The 20,512-nt window shown below is 52.8% G+C and overlaps 1 protein-coding gene across 1 annotated transcript in view; it reads right to left on the minus strand.

Annotated features, from left to right (window-relative positions):
- Positions 1-8,563: 8,563 nt before the first annotated feature.
- Positions 8,564-20,512, minus strand: part of CACNG4 (calcium voltage-gated channel auxiliary subunit gamma 4) — a 56,909-nt gene continuing 44,960 nt past the window's right edge. The window contains exons 2-4 of the mRNA XM_053569146.1: positions 20,204-20,287; positions 14,727-14,867; positions 8,564-11,430 (exon numbers count right to left, since the gene is read on the minus strand). Coding sequence (XP_053425121.1) covers positions 10,892-11,430; positions 14,727-14,867; positions 20,204-20,287 — 764 coding nt within the window. The 3' untranslated portion in view covers positions 8,564-10,891. The remainder of the gene's footprint in view (positions 11,431-14,726; positions 14,868-20,203; positions 20,288-20,512) is intronic.

A 20,512-nucleotide genomic window follows, 5' to 3' on the forward strand; every position in this document is an offset into this window, starting at 1 on the left:
GCCGAGCAGCTGCCCAAATGCGTCAGGGGCCTGAGGGAGGCTTCTATTAATGCTCGCCTCCAGGCGTGTCTCTGAGAATGGCTGCAGCTCTGGTTTCAGAGCTTTCTTCCATTCTTGGAGCCAGAAATAATCCAGGGTGGGGCAAGGCAAGAAGGCCCTAGATGGTGACTTAGACCTCCATGGAGTGACAGCTCAGGCTTCCTGAGTAGGGAGGAGGCGAGGGTGACACCAGAGACACCAGACTTGTGAGAATTTGTTACTCTGGGATGAAGGAGGAAGGGCCGCACCTGGCCAGCCAGGGGACTCCAAGGACACTCACCACACAGTCTTCCTGTCTCACCAGGACAAGGTGAATGAGTTCTCATCCTGGGGGCCAGGGTACCCAGGATCCTGTCTCAGGATACCCCAGGGACCCTGCCCAGGATCTCTGTAGCCCACCTCTCAGTCAAGCCTCATCTCATCCTCTGCCCTGCCCTAAATTGCAGGAAGATTTCAGGGGGTTGCCGGCCCTGGCCTTACCCAACGTGGAGAACATGACCTTCTTCTTAATTCTTTCTATCCCTGCAATTGGGTCCAGAAGAAAAGCTCTACCTGGGGCCCCGTGAGTCTTTAAGGTTCACAAACTGCCCTTTGAAACCAAGAGAGAACAGCTCGAAGACGATGGACTTGACGCTAGTTCTGCTTTCATTGTGCTGTTTTTAGCTCTGCCTTGCATTAAAGGTGGGTGATGACAATCCTCCAGGCATGTTTTCATTCACACAGTCAGCATGTAAGTAAAAAAGAATGAGAAAGTTGATTTGCAGGTGACAATTAGGAGGCTCATGGGTGCACAAATACAACAGAGAACATGTGATGGTTCGGGACCATCCTAGGAGGGTTCTGCCTGCCCACCAACCTTCAGGTTGGTCCCAAGGCTCTAGATCAGTGGTTCTCAACCTTCCTAATGCTGCGATCCTTTAATGCAGTTCCTGTGGGTCGAGACCTAGATCCTACATCCGTTCTAGGCTCTGCCATCACTTTGTTCTTGGTGGCCCTCACTGTGTGCATCTGAGAGGCTGAAGCGTGGCCAGGGATAGATCCCTGCGTTGGGCAGGGCCTTGAGATCTAAATCATGGCCCCAGGTGACAGAGTTGACAGAAAGACTCTACCCACAAGGTAGAGTCAGCTGGCCAGCCTTAGAATCACAGAATGTCAATAACAGTAATAGTAACTCATTTTTCAGTGCAGACGTACTACCTACCAGGACCCTGCTAAGACTTTACATCACAGTTAATTTTCATGCCAATCCACGAGATGAGCGCCACTCGTATTCTCATGGAGGCTCAGAGACACAAAGTAACTTATCCAAGGTCACACAGCAGGAAAATGGTAAAGCCAGGTTTCAGAACCCAGAGCCCAGAGTTTTAACTGATGGTTGGAGCTGGGAGGAACCTTAACATATCTATTGTGACAGGCAAGGAATCTGTAGCCCAAACAGAAGATGTGACAAACCAGGATCACCCAGTGGACAGCAGCTGAGCTGAGCTGAGGCCTCTTTCCTCCAGCCACAGGCTCTGGTCATCACAGTTCATCTGAACTTTTGCTTTTCCAAAACCTGTCTCCCATCCAGATTATACTCTCTTGAGAGCTTCACTCCCCACCTTCCTCACCTCTATCTCCCTCCTGGTCCCCACCTCTATAGGCACCTATCACTACCCCTGCTTCAGCTCAGAGAATGACTGTCTACAATGGGTGGGCCTTCATGGGCTCTGGGACCCATCATGCCACCCAAGTGGTCCCAGCTTCAGGACCCAGGCATCTGGGGTCCTCATACTAGGCAAGCAGCAGCTTGTGAGCCAGAAGAAGGTACTGGTGTTTTAAGACAGAATATCTCACAAGAAGCTATTTAATTTTGGCATTACAAGTAAATATGGTGTCATTTGGAGAAATGTATTTTGGATCACCTGGTGTGGTAGGGGTGGACACTCTAAGCTCTCCGGTGCTAAGAGGCTCTGATAGTCTGGGAAAGTGCCCTGAATGGGCACTCCACAACAGCCCTGGTGACATTGTGGCCCATCAGAAGACCCACGCCTTGGGTGCAGGGGGCAGCAATTGAGCAAAGCTGCTGCACTTCCCCTCAGTGAGGGGCAGGTTTGTGCCCCAGACAGGGGTTCCCAGTCCTCCCGCACAGTGGAAGCATTAAAGATTGATGGCCTTTTCTTTTGAAGTTCTCTTTGTGTAAATCAAACTACTCAGCCTGGCAACTGCAGGGACTGTCTGGAAGCCTACTTTCTTTTCCCTATTTACCAAAAGCTCCTTCAAACAGACTGTTTCTGCTTGCAGAGGCCACCGCCAGCTGCCTGCCTGGAGGTGTAGTTTAGGCCTCCACTTGAGCTCCTGCTCCCCAAAGCAGGGAAAGCCACTCTCCCTGCCCTTGCAGAGTCTATAAACTATTGAGGTGACCAAGGCTGTCCTGGGACAGAGCTCACCCTGAGTGGACGTGGGGAGTGAAGCTCTGGGGAGGACATGGCCCTAGTACAGGTGATGGCTAGGGGCTGCACTTGAATCTCAGGAGCCCCTCCTGAGGGCTCTGCCCTCAGGCATATTTCTCACAGTGCACCTGTTCACCCCTAGGGGAGGCGAACACACCGGAACAAGTATTTTTTATTTTAAGACTTTCGTACATCTTTTCATGTGGATCAGAAGCATCAAAACCATGCTTCTGTTAATATTATTTCTTTAGGGCAAGACCAAAATGAAAACCATCAATTTAAAGAAAAAGATTGGCTAAGCAGGGTAGCTCGTGCCTGTAATCTCAGCACTTTAGGAGGCCGAGGTAGGAGGATCACTTGAGCCCAGGAATTTGAGTTTGCAGCAAGCTGTAATCATACCACGGCACTCCAGCAGAGTGACAGAGTGAGACCCTGTCTTTCCAAAGAAAGAAAAAAAAGTTAAACAACTGTACAGGTGCTACCTAGGATGTGGCAAATCTCATGCCAGTGTAGTAGAGTGGCGGATGTTTGGAGCACACAGCTGCTAGCGAAAGTGCACAGGCTTTGTGGAAGAGACAGTCATAGCCTGGAATCCCAGCTTGGTTGTTGACTGTGTCAACTGTGCCTTGTGAGAGGTCACCTTTCTCCCCTGTTTTCTTGCTCACTCAGGAGGGAGGATCCTTTCTTCCTTTGGGGGTTATAATGACAGTTAAATGCAACAATGTATGCATGCCTATGGGACACATACACAGAGACTTGATGTCTGTTGCTTCAGAACAAGCCTATGGGACTTCACAGGGGCAAGGCATCTATAGAGTTGGTGCCTGTGGTCTGGACGGCACCAGGAGACATCTTGTCATTGCGTGGACCAGAATGACAAGATAATGGTGATTCTCTCTTAGCCAAGAGAGTAATCGTTTTATAAGCACATGGAAATCCTTAATGACCCTCTTCCTTATTATTCTCACTCTGGGAGTGATATCCAACACCACAGGTAAACAAAACAGTCCTCATGCAGCCCATGGGCCACAGACTGGACACCCTTTCTAGGGTCATCCTCATGTGCAAGGTCAAGGGTGGGCCACTGATGTGGTAGGTTCTAGACCACAAGAAGGGGGAAAGAATGGGAGTTTAAGTCAAATGATTTCCTTATAAGCACTGGACAAAAGGGTTCTCCAAAGCACTTGAATTGACAAGAGCTCCTACCTATGACCCTTCCCAAGGGCCTGGAGATTAGCTGGGTGGCCATGTCACAGGCTAAAGCTCTTCCCGTGGAAGAAGGAAGAATAGGTTTTGGGAGAGAAGAGCAGTTTGCTGCAGGCACATTGAGAGGAGGTCTGGAAGTTGGGGAAAGATCTAAGTTAGAAATATGGGCTTAGAGGTCATTATCCCAAGTGAGTAGCTGTAATTGTGAGAGAGAATGATGTCACTCAGGGGGTGTGGAAAGGCACAGGGGAGAGGATTCCAGGAGCCCTGAGGCCGAAGGTTTGAGGGACAGAGAATGGAGACAAAGCCCCTGAGGAGACGAGAAGGAAAAGGCAGGGAAAAAGAGGAAACCAGGAGGGTCATGTCTCAGAGTCAAGAACAGAGGACATCCTCAGAGGCAAGAGTGGTCAGTTTTGTAGAAAGCTGCAAGTTTAAGAATATCTGTTTCAGGTATGTCAGCCCCAGCCCTTCCCTGGATTCCAAGGGCCCCGGGACCCTTGCTCTCTCTCTACCCATGTACCTCTTGGGGCTAAGTCTGGGGCTGGCCACCAGGAGTCTACACTGGAATTCGGGCAGGGAGCCTCTCCACAAGAAAGGGCAGCTGTCACCAGGGAGGACCCAGGGGGAGCAGTGTCTCTGGTTGAGGTGGAGGGAGGCCTCAGCGAAGAGGTTTGGAGATGTGGGGCGTTCCAGACAGTGGAGACGGAGGATGGAAGGGAGGCTGGAGGGTGCAGAAGGGCCTAGAGCAGCGGTTTGCAATGCACAGGAACTGTATTAAAGGGCCGCGGCATTAGGAAGGTTGAGAACCACTGGCCTAGAGCCAGGTGAGGGTACCAGAGATGAGGGGGCACATTGTAGAAAATGACACAGCCGTGTTTCTGCTCCCACATGTTCTTCCAGACCCGTGGTTCTCAACCTTCCTAATGCCGCGATCCTTTAATACAGTTCCTGTGGGTTGCAACCCGCAGGTTGAGAACCGCTGCTCTAGACCCTTGGCATTCCCTGTCAAGAGGTGGAGGCTAATTCGTCTTCCCTTGAACCCAAGTGGACTTTGGCCTGTTCCAGCCCTTATGTAATGAAGTGAAAGTGATGCTATGTGACTTCTGAGACTGCCACCTTTCTCTCATCCTCTTGACACCTGCCCTTGGACCCAGCCACCATGCTGCGAGGTAGCTCAGGCCACGCAGAGAGTCCACATGTAGTCATTCAGGCTGAAAACAGCAGCTGAGGTCTGTGCCAAGAACCAGCATCAACCCTCACACATGTGAGTTAATGAACCTCCAGATGATCCTAGCCCTCAGCCATGGAGGCTTCCAGCTGAGGTCCCTGACCATGCTCAGAAAAACCCTCCTGGCCCTGTCTCCCCCTCAAGCAAAGTCAAGAATCCTTGAGCATATTTGATAGTTGTTTAAGTGCCACCACATTTTGGGATAATCTGTCACACAGCCCTACTAACTGATATACTGGGCGGTGACTGGAGGGAATTCCATTTTTGGTGGCTGAAGTTGGTGAAATGTGGGGTTTGGTGGGATGAAGCGGCCTCAGCCTTCTGAGAGGAACTGGCTTCCAGGCAGGGTTGGAGGAGGGGAGCAAAGGCTGCCACGTCCATAGCCCAGATACTCAGAGTACTTGTGGACCAGCTTCTAGCTGGGTTTGGGGGTAGACACAGAGACCCAATCTTTTTTTACTGGATTTGATTAATTTAAGTTTTTGGCGACAGAGTTTCACTCTGTCATCTCAGAGTACAGTGTCCTCATCACAGCTCACTGCACCCTCAAACCCTTGGGCTCAAGCTATCCTCCTGCCTCAGCCCCAGAGTAGCTGGGACCACAGGTGCCCACCACTAATTTTTTTTTTTTATTGTTGGGGATTCATTGAGGGTACAATAAGCCAGGTTACACTGATTGCAATTGTTAGGTAAAGTCCCTCTTGCAATCATGTCTTGCCCCCATAAAGTGTGACACACACCAAGGCCCCACCCACCTCCCTCCTTCCCTCTTTCTGTTCCCCCCCATAACCATAATTGTCATTAATTGTCCTCATATCAAAATTGAGTACATAGGATTCATGCTTCTCCATTCTTGTGATGCTTTACTAAGAATAATGTCTTCCACGTCTATCCAGGTTAATATGAAGGATGTAAAGTCTCCATTTTTTTTAATGGCTGAATAGTATTCCATGGTATACATATACCACAGCTTGTTAATCCATTCCTGGGTTGGGCTCACCACTAATTTTTTATACTTTTTAATAGGAGGGTGATGTCTTGCTCTTGCTCAGGCTGGTTTTGAACTCCTGAGCTCAAGTGGTCTTCCTGCCTCGGCCTCCCAGAGTGCTGGGAGTACAGGAGTGAGCCACTGTGCCCGGCTGAGCCCTGATGAAGTCAGGTCAGAAGTTCCTAGTAGACAAATCACCAGATTTTAATTGAAAGCAGCTGAAGCATCGTGGAACCTTGGCCCCATTCAGATGCCACTTAAGATCTGGGTGAGGAGGGTGTGGGGACAAATAAGCTGTGTCTAGCAATGGGACACTGTTTAGATAAGTGGTGGCATCTCTGTTTTATGGAGCCATTAAAAATATGTTTTGGAGGAATATTTAGAGATGCAGGAAGAGTCTCCTGATGAAAGCACGGTGGGAGAGGCGAGGTATTAAGCCATACCCCCTACATGTGGGGGCACTGAAATGTTAACGATGCTGATTTCTTGGGTAGTGGGATTTTGGCCGATACATTTTTCTTCTTTTGCTTTTCTGTATATTTCAGGGTTTTTTTTAAAGAGTAAATTTTACTAATCTTAGAATTAGGAAAGCACAGGTGTTGTTTTGATTTTAGTGGATCTGGCTATTGCAATTCAATTTATGGGTGCTGGGTGTCCCAGAATCCTTACTGGGGACAAAGGTCCCTCCAAGCCCCTTCTTGTGCAGTTGTAAGAACAACGATGTGACTTGGTCCAATTGCAGGCTTTTGTTCCTGAGGTGGCACCAGCGGTTTTGGCGAAAGCTGCAAGTTTAAAAATACCTGCCTCAGGTGTATCGGCCCCACCTTCCCTTCTTGATTGGAAGGTTCCTGAACAAGCTTTCTGCCCTTTCACCTTCCCTCATCTCTAGGGCTAGGCAGCTAGGGGTGCTATACTGGGTATCAATGTGGGGAGCTGAGGCACATGGCTGGTTCTGAGCTCCCTACAGGGAGGCCTGCCCTGCCCCTCCCCCATCCCCAGGCCCCCTTCTTCTCCCAGGCATTTCCTTGGTGCTAGCTCCTGTGGTCCCACCATAGGGACCCAGCACAGGACCCTTTCTGGTACAGCCAGGCTCCCAGGGCCTCCAGGAGCTGGTTGGGAGTACACTCTTGCAGCCTGCATCACCTTCATGGAACCTCAGTAAGGTTAGGAATCTGCCTAACCACTCACCAAGGCCTGCCCACCTCTTCTTGACAGTCTGGGGATCCTGAGGGTAGAAACAAATGAGCCCCCCAGAAATGTTGGGGGCCTCTTCTGGGCACAGTTGGCGGACAGGTTTCTCCCAAAACAAAGTGCAGTGGGTACAGGCACCCCATGGGTATGGCTCTCAGAGCATGTCCTCTTAGGGCTGTTCTAGAACAATCCATTTTGGGACTGAGGGTCATCTGTCAACAAGCATTCTTGAACACTCACTCTAACGCATGTCACTGAGCCGGGGTACTCATGAATGCTTCCTTGTTTGTTTTAAAGTTTAGTTCATTCTCCCAGCAGCCCTGGTGGGAGCTGTCACCTTCCTCACCTGAGGGAATGGGGCCCTCAAAGGGGTTGGGTGACCTGCCCAGCACTGCCTCTCTCTGAGCTGAAGCAGAGCTGGGTTTTGATCTCAATCTTTCTCACTGCAGCTGCTATGGGGGTGTGGACAGCAGGACTCCACAGAGGGCCTCTGCCTCCTGGCTCAGCACCTTTTACTAGGGCCACGGTGGGGAAAGCCTCCGTGAGACCTAGGTTCTCTTGAAGTAGACTCAATAGTTGGTGCCTTCTGATTCTACGAGGAGCTGCGAAGCCTGTGGCTCTCAGGAAAAAACTCAAGGTCATAGTCCTGGAAGACAAGATAACACATAATGGAAGCAAAGGTCCCCAGGGCTGCAAAACTGGGAGAAGTCACTGGTTATCACCCTCCTCAATTCTCTAAGCCAGGGAAGGCTGACGTCCAGCCTGGCAGTTACAGCAGGTGTTGGCCAGGGCTGTGCAGTGTCAGAGGGGTCACTCTGGTGTCTCTCTCTGTCCTTTACCTCTTTCCTGTGGCCAGAGGCTGAGGTGGCTGGCTGCCCGGCCTAGATTTGGGTAACTTGGTCCAGGGACAGCAGGAGGAAGCCCGTTTGGCCCATAACCAGAGCCATGTCCTTTTGTCTGTCTTTACCCACCAGGAAGCTCACATTCTAGTGCTAGGGCTCTGCTGTTTCCTCATCATTTCGGAATCGGGGCGGGCAGAGGTGGGGTGAGGGGGCGCTGGGTAGTGAGCTCCTCTGGAACACCACCAGCAACTTAGGGCCTCGAGGCTGTGGTTCTGTCCAGCTGACCTCCCCACTCAGGTTCTAAGGATGGGCCTGGCTTGCTCAGCTGTCCAGGCACCCACACTATATGCAGGGAGCCTGTTGGTCTCCCAGCTCACTGGTGACAAGGCACCTTGATGACCTCGATGGCACCACCCAGAAGCTAAAACCAGCCATGGTACCAGGGAGCCAGTGACTCAGCATAAAGCCAGAAAACCTGGCCTCGGCCAGGCAGAGTCCACCTCTCCCCAGCCCCAGCTTCCCTCTTGGGAGGCCCACAGTGACCCCAGACCCAGGGACACTGTTTACCTTAAACACCCACAAAGACTTAAGGACAGTTCCCCCGCCTCCCCACATCAAGAAGAGAACGTTTTAAAAATGTTTTTATTTAATTAAAAAAAAGACAGAACTAACAACCCAAAACCAGTAGTCGGTACAGGATTCACAGGGGCTTAACTGCAGAACACACAGGGGCAGAAGGGCATGGGAGGAGGGGCAGGAGGCAGGCACAGGCCGCGCTCCTGGGGGGGGTGGGCGGAGAGGCGCCAGGTCTGAGGTGCAGCGGGAGGAAGGGGCGGCCCAGACTCCAGGGCCCCGGAGACAGGCCGGCTGGGGTGGCGGAGGCTGTGAAGGCCCCAGCGTTGAGGTGGTTTTGCTCCCTGCTCTTCCCTGTCGTCTTCCTTGGTCCCTAGAGCGGGCCTTGCGTGCGTTCTCTGCCTGGGACTGGCGAGAGGTAGGATTCACTGGAACACAGCTTTCTCTATGGAATTACAGAAACTTCCAGGGCAGTGGGGAAGGGCTTGTGGTGTGGAGAGGAAACAAAGGAACAAAGCAGCCAGGCCGCCTTGCCGGTGGAAAGAACAGGACTGTCAGGGCCTCGCTGGCCATGGGGCTGTGGATGGTGCGCCCTTCCTTCAGCCTGGCAAGGCTGTGTCATGGCGTGGGGTGGTGGTGGGGACAGGATTGGTCAATGGCAGGGGCAGGCCACGAGCCCTGACGCTTCAGTGTTCACCACTTGCATGCTTGGACACACCACCACACAAAGCCAACTGCAGCGGGAGCAAAGGGTCTCCAGCAGGCACGGAGGGGCCCTGGCACGCCTCTCATCCCAGCTCACTGGCACACAGGGGCAGTCAGCTGGGGCCACCACAGGTGGACATGTCCTCTCCTGGGGGCCAAGGAAGGTGGGAAGGACGATGATGTCATTACCAGGCCACATGGACCCCGGTCTGAACTCCTAGGGGCCGAGTCCACCCATGGGCTCCGTGAGCAGGTGGCTGAGGTAAGAATTTGCTCGTCACTTCTAAGTACAACAGCTACTGGGATCACAGATGACTGTCCCAAGATCTGGTCAAGAAGTCTCAAAAAGTAAGAAATGATTTATTTTTAGAAAGCACGTTTTATATAAAAGAGGGTAAGTTCCATGTTCCAGAGAGTTTTTCTTCCAAACCTGGACAGGCTTCCATGCTCTTTGCTTATTTCAGGAGGGGAAAAAAATGGTTGGAAAAACTATAAAACACAGAGCCCACGTCCTCAGTTCTGAACAAAGTGCTGAGATTTCCCTCTTTGGGGAGGAAGAAAAGCCCAGCTCGGCCCTTCTATCCAAATTTTCTCCACTGTGTCCTGTTAGGAGGTGGCTGAATAAATTACACTAATAGGAGTCAGGGGACGTGTTACTGCTTAATTTTTAGGACGAGGAAAGGAATGTAACTTGCTCTCCTGGCGTCGACTTGCAATAAATCATGATTCATAATCACCTAGCAAATAGATGTTTGTTCCCTAATTTTTTTTCTTTTTTGGTCGCTTTTGGCCCTTGGGTCTTCCTTTCTTGCAATGTAGCCAAATGCTAGTCAGAGGTCTGTCTCACCTGTGCCCTGGGGCTCCCACCACTAGGGACAGGGCTGCTCCTCAGGTCAGTGGGGAGGGAGACGCAGCCTTTCTTTGACCTGTGGGATCCTCCAGACTCCCAGGTCTGATCAGTGTGTCTCACTTGCCCATGCTGAGTGAGGAGGAAACTTCCAGAAGCAGACAGGAGAGCCAACAGCAGCCCCCAGCCTTTACTTCAGATTCTTCCACAGTCCTGCGGGAAGCAGCCCAAGGACGGCGCAGAGGCTGAAGCACCAGTTGGCTGCAGAACTTTCTCCTCCTCCAAAGAACTGTTTTCAACAACAGGCTGCTGCCAAAGTGCCAGAGAGAAGGTGAGACGAGGGGGACGGGGGTGAGCTTCAGTGTCCTCATTTTGGGCTCAAAGACACAGGATCTTCTGGTTCAAAAGCAGCTGACAAAACTCCAGATGCCCCCTGTGCCTGGCAAAGCCTTCCTGTGGCCTGGCGCCCAGACAGGGCGGGAAAGCCCTGAAATCCTGTTCTGGCAAAATTTGTTTCCAAGCAGAGGTAATGGCTCGATTTTGTTTTCCCGAGTTAGTCAAGGCTGGGCAGCCTCCAGAAAGCTCCTGGGACATTTTGGAAACCCCAGGGCATCTGATTCCCCCCTTTTGGGGATCAAGTCAGCCTCCAGCTTCTGCCACAGCCCAAGCCCAGTCTCCTGGTGCTTCCTTTGCCCGAAGCCAGCCTGCGATGCCTTCTGGGGACCAGGGAGGGCTGCGTTTGGCTGAAGTTCATGGTCCATCCGTCCATCTCACACGCCCTCCTGTGAGACACAAAGAGCCGTTCTGGGGAGAGGCCGGAGCTTCAGGCAGGGCCGGGCCTCACACGGGGGTTGTCCTGCGGTTCAGCATGCTGACATGGAAGCTCTCCTTCAGGTCCTGCGGGAAGAAGTCGTGCACCTGCAGGAAGCCGGCCTCCTGGTCAGGGCTGTAGCTGGCAGCGGTGGTCACCTTCAGGGGCTCCCTGGACAGTGTGTACATGGACAGCTCACCCATGGGGATGGCCCCTGTGATCTTCAGGCCTACGGGAGACGCATCCCTGGATGGCGAGGCCTCGGTGGACCTGGAGCTGGACCTCGAGCGCCGTCGCCGGTACCGGTAGCTCGGCATCCTGGCGTAGGGAGAAGAGGAAGAAGCCTTAAGGAACTCCCGTTTGGTCTTAAACCTCAACTCTTTATTTTTCTCAATGTAAATGTTTACAGCCAGGACGCCCACGGTCTCAGCCACGATAAAAGACAGGGCTCCAAAGTAAAAAGACCAGCCGTAGTTGTAATGGTTTTTTTTGTCTTCATCTCGCTTGTCACTTGGGTCGCCTGTGTTGCTGGAAATGTAGACAATGATTCCTATGATGTTACTGAGGCCTGAAAGGGAAACAGGGAGAGGGGCCAGGGAGAGAGAGAGGCTGAAGTTAGATCCGCTCTGTACTGATGGGCCAGGGAGTGGGCAGCCATTCCCCATTCTGTCTAATTGTTCTTTTAAGTAAGTAATTTTGAAATGATCATACCATCCAGTTCCCCTCCTGAAGGCAGCCACTGTTACCTTCTTTTTTATATCCTTTCAGAGAGAATCTCTGTCTGGCACACACACACACACACACACACACACCATGCTTGCCTTTGCTCAATATCCTTGGGTTTTTCACTTACTAGTACTTCAGGGGGTCCAGGTACAGTGTCTCACACCTGTAATCCTAGCCCTCTGGAGGCTAAGGCAAGAGGATTGCTTGAGCTCAAGAGTTTGAGACCAACCTGAGCAAGAGCAAAACCCCTGTCTCTACTAAAAATAGAAAAACTAGCCTGGTGTTGTGGCAGGTGCCTGTAGTCCCAGTACTCAAGAGACTGTGGCAGGAGGATCGCTTGAGCCCAGAGTTTGAGGTTGCTATGAGCTATGACACCATAGCACAGAGTGAGACTCTGTCACAAAACAAAAGTAGTAATCAGGGAGATGGTTCCCTATCAGTACATGAAGAGCTGTCCTGTCTATCTAATGCACAGGTCACCCCCATGTGGACATCTGACCAGGCCTCTGCTGGGGGACGTTCAGGTGGCGCCCTGCCCTCTGCTGTGACGTTGCCTTGGACATCCTTGTGTCCCTAGCATTGCATGCACGCACGAATACAACTATGGGATGTGGTTCCTGAAGTGAAACTGCTGGCCATGGGATATCTACATTGAAAAACCTAAAATACACATTTACTTATTTATTTATTTATTATTTTTATTATTATTTTTTGAGATGGAGTCCCACTATGTCACCTTGGGTAGAGTGCTGTGGCGTCACAGCTCACAGCAACCTCAAACTCTTGGACTTAAGCAATTTTCTTGCCTCAGCCTCCCAAGTAGTTGGGACAGGAGCCCGCCACAATGCCTGGCTATTTTTTTGTTGTAGTTGCCATTGTTGTTTGGCAGGCCCAGGCTGGGTTTGAACCCGAGGTTCGAACTCACCAGACCCAATGTATGTGGCTGGCGCCCTAGCTGCTGACCTATAGGTGCTGAGCCAAAAAAAAAAAAATACACTTTCATTTTTGAATAATTTTTGATTTACCCCCAAATTGCAAAGAAAGCCCAAGTGTCATTGCAGGACCAGCCCTATGAGACTTACTCTGTTGTAGGTATAACAGAGCCCCAGATCGCAAGGCACAGGCAATAATGAAACGGATTATTCCTCCTCTTGGAACCAAGAAGACCAGGGCAGGACTAGAGCCTGACTACCAGAACTCTTTCAAAAATGAGGGGTCTGCTGGCCCAGAAGACCAGGGGTTAAAATCCACCTCAATATCCGTTACCAAATGGTCCAATTTTCAGCCCTCCAATCAGTCCCAGCCACACCAACATCCCTAAACCCTCTCCCTTGCCCTCCCAGTCACAAACTTGACTCTCAATCGGGGAGACAGACTTGAGCCCACCTCCCATCCTATCCTTGCTGGCTGTCGTTGCAGTGAAGCATTTCTTGTGAGCATTTCTGTGTGGCCAGAAATGTTTGTTTGTTTGAGACAGAGTCTTTAGCTGTAGCCCTGGGTAGAGTGCCATGGAGACATCATAGCTCACAGCAACCTCCAACTTTTGGTCTCAAGAGATCCTCTTGCCTCAGTTTTTTTATTTTTTATTTTATTTTTATTAGAGACAGGGTCTTGCTCTGGCTTAGGCTGGTCTCGAACCTGTGAGCTCAAGCAATCCACCTGCCTCAGCCTCCCAGAGTGCTAGGATTATAGGCATGAGCCACCATGCTTTCCTTGGTTCCCTTCATGTTAATATCTTGTGTTACCATGTAACAATTGTCACCATGAAGACGCTATTCTGGTACATCACCACTAACCTGGATTTTACCTTTCTGACCCTTCACAGTCCTCAGACACACACACACATATACCAAACTCCTTACACATACACCTGTCCCCAAATACACACGCGCGCACACACACACCCTGCGCACATGTCTATTTATGGCACTGGAAGGAAACGGCAGCTGACAGGTGTGGAAGGAAATGCCCAAGAACTGGGACCCAGAGCCTGGCTCCACCACCCTGGCCCAAGAGCTGACCGCACTGGCACTTAGTTCCAGGATGTACATGGAAGGGCGTCCTCTCCCTCCCCAGGTGAAACCTGAGGGGAACATGAGGTGGGAGTGGGGTGTCCCTGAGGACCTGTGTCAGCCCCAGGCCAGGCCTGCCCCATCCTCAGCAGAGGGGGGTCGGGCACCACAACCACTGCTCTGACCACGACCACCACTATGGGCACGAATGGACCTCTCCCTGTGAAGACCCAGGGATGACACTCCTGGGCTGGAGAGCCTGGCGTAAGATAAAAAGATGCTCTGAATGTGAAAACCTGTGAGGACCGTGCAGAGAGCTAAGAACTTGGGAAAGAATCATGAGCTCTGTAACATTTCTCACACTCGGCGGCACCTGTGGCTCAAAGGAGTAGGGTGCCAGCCCCGTATGCCAGAGGTGGCGGGTTCAAACCCAGCCCTGGCCAAAAACTGCAACATTTCTCACACTTAATTTTCAGGACAAGGCCTAAGAAATCAGCAGCTCCTGACTCTCCTCTTGGGGACCCCACTGTGCCTTTCTCTGACCTGCCCGGTGCTACTCACCCATCAGGAGTTAGCAAGGGGCTCTGCCTGCAGGTGACTGCAGAAGGTCCCCACATACCCCAGGGACTCAGGGCAGAAAACCGGGGTCCTTCATGGGACTGGCCATGACCTTCGAACCAGCTGCAAGACACACCTCAGCCTCTGTTGAGGCTCAGAGGAGTGGGTGGTGTTAAACCCTCTGGACCTGCTGTGCAGATGGCATGTCATTGTCACCCATAGTCTCTGGCAGTTTTCTCAGTCACTCTTTCTGAGGGCGGTGGGTGTGGCTCTGTTGCTCCCCTTCCCTTAGCCTTCCCTTAACCTGCCCTTAGGAGGGTCAGGGCAGTCAGGATGGAAGGGGCTGCCAGGATCTTGCTGTGCAGTGGTCATTCACGCCCACTCTGCGCCCTTGCCCTGTCTTTACCTGCCAACTCCTTTGGGTCTTGGCTTCGCATGTTCCGGCTACTTCCCCCCAGGATGCACGGACCACTTCCCCCCAGGATGCACGGACCACTTCCCCCCAGGATCCACGGACCACGGTGTCCCCAGCTCCTGCCCCAGCTAGGCAGCCCAGGCAGGTGCTCACCTGCAGCCACAAAGAGGATGCCGGCGCTGAGGACGATGTTGTTCTTGCGGCTGTAGATCCTGCCGGCACCGATGCACAGCCCTCCAAGCAGAAGCAGGATGGTGCTGAGGATGGGGAAGACGCTGGAGGCTCGCACGATGCCTGGGCCGGGAGGGGACAGCAGAGAGGGCAGTGAGACCAGCTGTCCTCCCGGACAAACAGGAGCCCTGCACGCGAGGCTCATGGGGGCACCTGGACCAGATACAAGCAAGGGCTGCAGGCCTGCTGCTGACCTTCCCGATGCCAGGTGGCCCAGAGTCACATCTGCCCACGTCTCAATGAACCTCTCCCCAAATAGGGACACCAGGGGGTCCCAGTGATAGCCATGAAAACACTGCACTGTGTGGCCTTCCCATGACACCTGACTGGCCACCAAGCCCTTTCATGGACATGGTCTCCATGAAGCCTGCAGAAGGCTGGGAAGCAGCATCCCTGGGCGGCAGCTCTCAGAGTGTCAGTGGTCGAGGGCACACCGTGGCCATAGGTGGGTCTGAGTGTGGGCCCTACCCCCGATACTCCGGCTGTGTGGCCTTGGTCAAGTCTCTTCCTGCTCTAAAACCCAGTTTCCCACCTGTGGATGGAGGCTCATGGCAGCGCCAGCATCCTGCGCTGGGCTGTGTTTGTATTAGGTGCTCCCTAAGTGACTATTATCTTCATCATTCCCCCGTGACAGACGAGGGTGTGCAAGTTCACGACTTGTCTGAGGTCATGGGGAAGGAGGTGGCTGGGCAGAATGGGAGGTTGTAGATTGTGTTATCCAGCAGACCAGCTGACCTTCAGTCCTCTCTTTTGTAACCTGGGCATAGTAGTAATACCTCCCCATATGGGACTAAATTGTGCCTCCCCCAAATATGTCCACATCCTAACCCCTAGACCTATGAGTAAGATCTTATTTGGAAAAAGGGTCTTTGCCGATGTGCTTATGTCAAGAATCTCCAAGATGGGGCCTTGGTATGTGTCACACTTTAAAAAAAAAAAAAAAAAGAATCTCTAAGATAAGCTTGTCCTGGGTGAATCAGGTGGGCCCTGAACCCAATGGCAAGTGTCCTTTTAAGAGGAGAAGACACGGGCAGCAGAGGAGCCCCTGAAGGGAAAAGTCATGTGAAGACGGAGATGTCTGGAGTGATGCTGCTGCAAGCCAGGGAGAGCTGGCAGTCACCAGAGCTGGAGGAGGCAAAGAGGGCCCTCCCCCAGGGCCTTCAGAGGGAAAAGGCTCTGGGAATCAACACCTTGACTTTGGACTTCTGGCCTCCACACTGCAACAGCAAACTCCTGTTATAAGCCACCCAGGTTGTGGTCACTCTTCACGGCAGTGCTGGGAAGTGAAACACACCCCTCAGAAGGTCACTGTGGGAAACCACAAAGCACACAGCAGAGGGTCCTGCCCCTCCACTTTTAGTGTCTGGGGTGGGTGTGGGTCAGGCTGGGAAGGAGGAGCCCCAGGCTCAGGCTCCCCCTGCACCTGCTGTCCCCCAGCCTAGTGGCAATCTGGCTGCCTGGACCCTTGATGGCCCCAGCAGGGGACAGTGAGCGGGGGAGGACTGGCAGGTGCCGCCCTCCTGAGCCAGCTGAGCTGGTTTCAGGCCCTTCAGCCTCTGAAGGCAGGGTTTGTCTCCTCTGTGAACACACCAATGTGTGGCCTGCTTCATAAAGAGCTGATTGTCTGGGGGCGCTAAATAAAGTTCTTCTCTCTTGCACCTCTTCCTCCCCGGGTCCTCTCTTTGCCTCTGGCAGCAGCAGACTCTGGGAAGAGGTTTCCTGTGTGCTTCTGAAATATGCCTCTGAGCTGTGCTGGCCAGAAAAGCTGGGGTCAGTCTTCCCATCCCCCACGATGCCCTTGTTCTGCAGACGATCAGAGGGGCCAGAGAAGGGAGACTAGTTCCTCTAAGATCACAAGAGGCCTGGGCCAGGCTCAGAGCCATCCATCTGCCCAGGTAAGTCATGGAAGCACCTGTCCTTTGCCACACAGACTTATTCCTGAGCTCTAGATATGCAGAGGCAGCTGGGAGTGCTGTGGACAGTGGTCCAGGTTGGGCACAGAGCAGGTGGCTGAGGGATGAGAGAGGCTGAAGTCCAGCCCTTGCCCCACTGGCCATATTAAGCCCTGGTGAGGATCTTTGTCCAGTCGGAGACCCATAATTCCTCCTAACTCACCCTCAGGCACACTATGGACTCCTGGTAGTTCTGATACCAGCAGTTTGTGGCTTAGCACAGAAATTATCCACTAACTGGAACTGTGGAATCTGGAAAGGGGCACCAGGGCCAGATGGGGAGGAGTAGCGGGGCCTGTGGGAGAGTTGGCAGGCAGGATATGGGGTGTGGCCCCCTCAAGCCCTGGGCCGTAAGCCTGCAAACCATTGCAAGAGCTTGCAGGCCTTCAGGAAGCCCTGTGACAAGTGACAAAGACCACAAGCCTGGATACTCTGGAAGGCTACAAAATATGGGTCTGGCAGTCGACTTCTCTCCTGAATTGTCAAATTCTGGGTATGAGTAGCACAGGGCTGCCCGGGCTGGTGCTCCACACCTGCATAGCTGAGCCGCCACCGGAACAGGCTGTCCTGCGGACAGCCCCACGGTGGAGCCTTCTGTTATACCTTCTCTAGAACACCTGCTCTCCACCAAAATATCAGCACTGTGAGGGCAGAGGTCCGCTTTGCTGATGTAGCCTGTGTGTCTAATGCTGTGCCTGGCACATGGTAGGCCCATGGGAACTTGTTCAATGAGTAAATAAATGAATTGTTGTGAACCCTCACCTTTTGCACATGTCAGCCCCCAGAGACCCCTCTCCTGTGCTTCTACGTATCTTTGGCATCCACAGTCTGGACAGAGATAGATCAGAAGTTGGAATGCCGAGAATCTGAGTGTCCTGGGAAACACAAGCCAGGTGCCCAGGATGACTATGACCTTGACCTTTTCCACCCCCAGCTCCAAGTTCACAGGCACCTGCACTCTGCAGGTAAAGGGCCATCAAAGACACGTGCAGAGCTCAGTTTTAGGGCTAAACATCCCTGTCTCTGCAGCCCCTGAGTGGAAACACACTTCCATTTCTCCACCTGGGAAGTCAGCTCTGCACCCACAGCCCCCAGCTCCACCAGAAGCTGGAGACCACAGGCCAGGAGGCGTCAACCGGGCTCTACTGTGGGCATCTCTGGACTTGTTAATGAACCTGGCTGTTCTCCCTACAGCATACACTTAAGGAAACTTGTCCTTTCCAAATGAGCTTTAATTGCTGTTGTGCTGTCACCATCACTCTATTTGGGAAAATCACTTAGCAGATCTCCCAGGATTGTGTGCTCCCCGAGGACCTCCAGACCCTCCCTCCACCCTTCTCCATCCTGCCCTGGACTCCAGGGGACTGGGTGTGTGGTCTGAATCCTCCACTGTCGCTGCCAGACTGCGGATGAAGTGGTGGCATTTCTTCACAATGGCCACAGCCCTGCCAGGCGGCCCTGTCCTTACATCCCCTCCTGCAGGTTCCCACAGGTGCCTCCCTCCCTGTGCAGGTCGGGCAGTGTAAGGGCTCCTCCTGGCTTTCCCTTAACCTTGCCCATACCTGTTCAAATGGTCTGCCTTTCGTTTCCCTGGTTGGGCATAAGGTCTGCTTCCTACTGGGAACCCCAGAAGCAAATAGGCTGACCTCTGGGCTGATGTGTCTTTTTTGGGGGGGAGGGTGCTGATACGTCTTGAGGCCAATCCAGAAAGAGATCCCAAAGCTCTGGGGCCACGAGTGGGACAGGGACAGACAGGTAAAGAACAGCCAGTGCCAATGCCCTTAACCTCTGGCCAGTTCCCATGGGAGACGGAGAGGGAGCAGTTTTTTCTCCCAGCACCTCCTTCCTCAGAATCCCAGGAGCATCACAAGAACTTGGAGGCCTTCAGGAAGCCCTGTGACAAAGATCGCAACCCTGGCTTCTCTGGAAGGCTACAGGATGCATGGCGGGCAGGTGACTTTCTTCCTGAATTGTCAAAGGATGGGCGTGTCAAAGCAGCACAGCCTTGGGCCTTTCCGGGCTGGCACTAAACCACACCTACACGGCGGAGCCACCACAGAAACAGGCTCTCTCGTGGCAGCCCCACCACGGGGCTGGGTTGGGCAAAGAATGGCAGATTCTGAGTTAGGGTTGATTTCCAATTGAGCCAACCCAGTTGGGCTGAGCGCCAAGGGCCCCTGGAGATGGCTGCGCAAGCCACGTACTCCACAACTTGAAGGGTATCATTCATACCTTCATGTCAAGGGACATCCTGTGAGTTGTGCAGTGTGTGCCCCACGTAACTATCTGTGATGGCCCTGTGGGAATCTCGTTTGCTTGGTTCAGCATGGGCCCATAGTAAGCAGAACCAGAAGACAGGCAGGAGGAGGGGAAGGTGGGGGTGGGGAGGGACGGGAGGCAAAGCGCTGATCAAATTATTTCAGGCTTTGGGCCTGGCCGGAGCAGCCTAACACTGCCCCAGGCGCCATGGGAACCTTGCGCTGTTCTGTTTCACCAGATGACTCAGAATCAAAATCCTTTCTCTTAGAAAAAAGCGATCCATGAGCAGGCGCAGGGTGAACTGTGTTCCCTCTGAGGGCGCTGGTATCTATTCTCCATAAATAAGGCTGGGCCCCAGCCCCAGAGGTGCTGCTGGGAGCAGCTCTTCCTGTGTCTTGGCTAATGCGAAAGGGGAAAATGACTTCCACATGGTGCTGTTTTTCTTATTTCCAGGCTCCTGCTCAGCGATAGCTCTCTCCTTCCTCCCAGAGAGGTATTCACAGGCCCAGGGGTGAGATCTGGATTTAGGGTGTGGGCTGGGGTATCCTTTAGAGTTCAGGATGCGTTGTGACTTTCAGCTCTAGTCTGGGGCTCCCACCCAGCCACACGACCCAGGCAGGAGGAGGGGGCAAGGGGTGTCATGAAAGACTTAAGGCCCACATATCAGAGGTTGCCCCTGTACCCTCCTCTGCTCCTCCTCAGGCATCTCAGCACCCCATGAAGCTGTCTTGGTGTGCGAATTTATCTGATTTTCAGGACTAGGGTGCTGGGGAGTATGGAGGGGTGAGGTGGCCAGGCCCAGCCCTAGCAGGGCAATGTGCTGAGGTGCCACACCCCCTCTGGGATGCCTATACCTTCAGCCAATCAGCAACTCTGAAGCAAGCCTTGCCCAGCAGCCCCAGGAGGGGGAAAGTCACGCTCAGTATCCTCCCAGCTCTGCGAGGGTCTCCCCAGGCATGGGCCCTTCAGCCAAGTAACCCCACTGGGATACCCAGTGTTCCAGGTAGTGTTAAACAAAGCTTTCTTCTCCCAGTCTCTGAACTCACCTCTTCTCAATCCCAGAGTGACTACAGCACCCTGAGAAAAGCACCCTCTTCACATTCTAAAAATCCATCATTCCTCCAGCTGCCTATCCACCACCCTTTCCCCAGACATGTGAAAAGGGAGCCAGGCCTCCCTGACACTCACGGAGGAGATATTCCGAGCTGTCGTGGTCATAATCATTGTCCTCAGGGAAGTGATTGATCCGGAAGCAGTGCCCTTTGTAGATCCCTAGAGGGAAGAAGAGGAAAAGGACATTGTAAATGTACTGCGGGCTCTCTGGTCCATTCATTCCTGTGAAGCTCTGTGTGGGCCCTGGGAACAGAGAGAGAAGAGGCCAGCTGCAGTGTCCGGGTCTGGTGGGGGCACGGGAGAGATACAGACCGAGGATATCCCCCAGAGGTGACCATATCGCTTATGGTCCAAGTCCAGACACCCGGGAGGGTAAAGGGTCAC

Source organism: Nycticebus coucang, chromosome 18 (genome assembly GCF_027406575.1).
Source record: "Nycticebus coucang isolate mNycCou1 chromosome 18, mNycCou1.pri, whole genome shotgun sequence".
Classification (NCBI taxonomy): domain Eukaryota; kingdom Metazoa; phylum Chordata; class Mammalia; order Primates; family Lorisidae; genus Nycticebus; species Nycticebus coucang.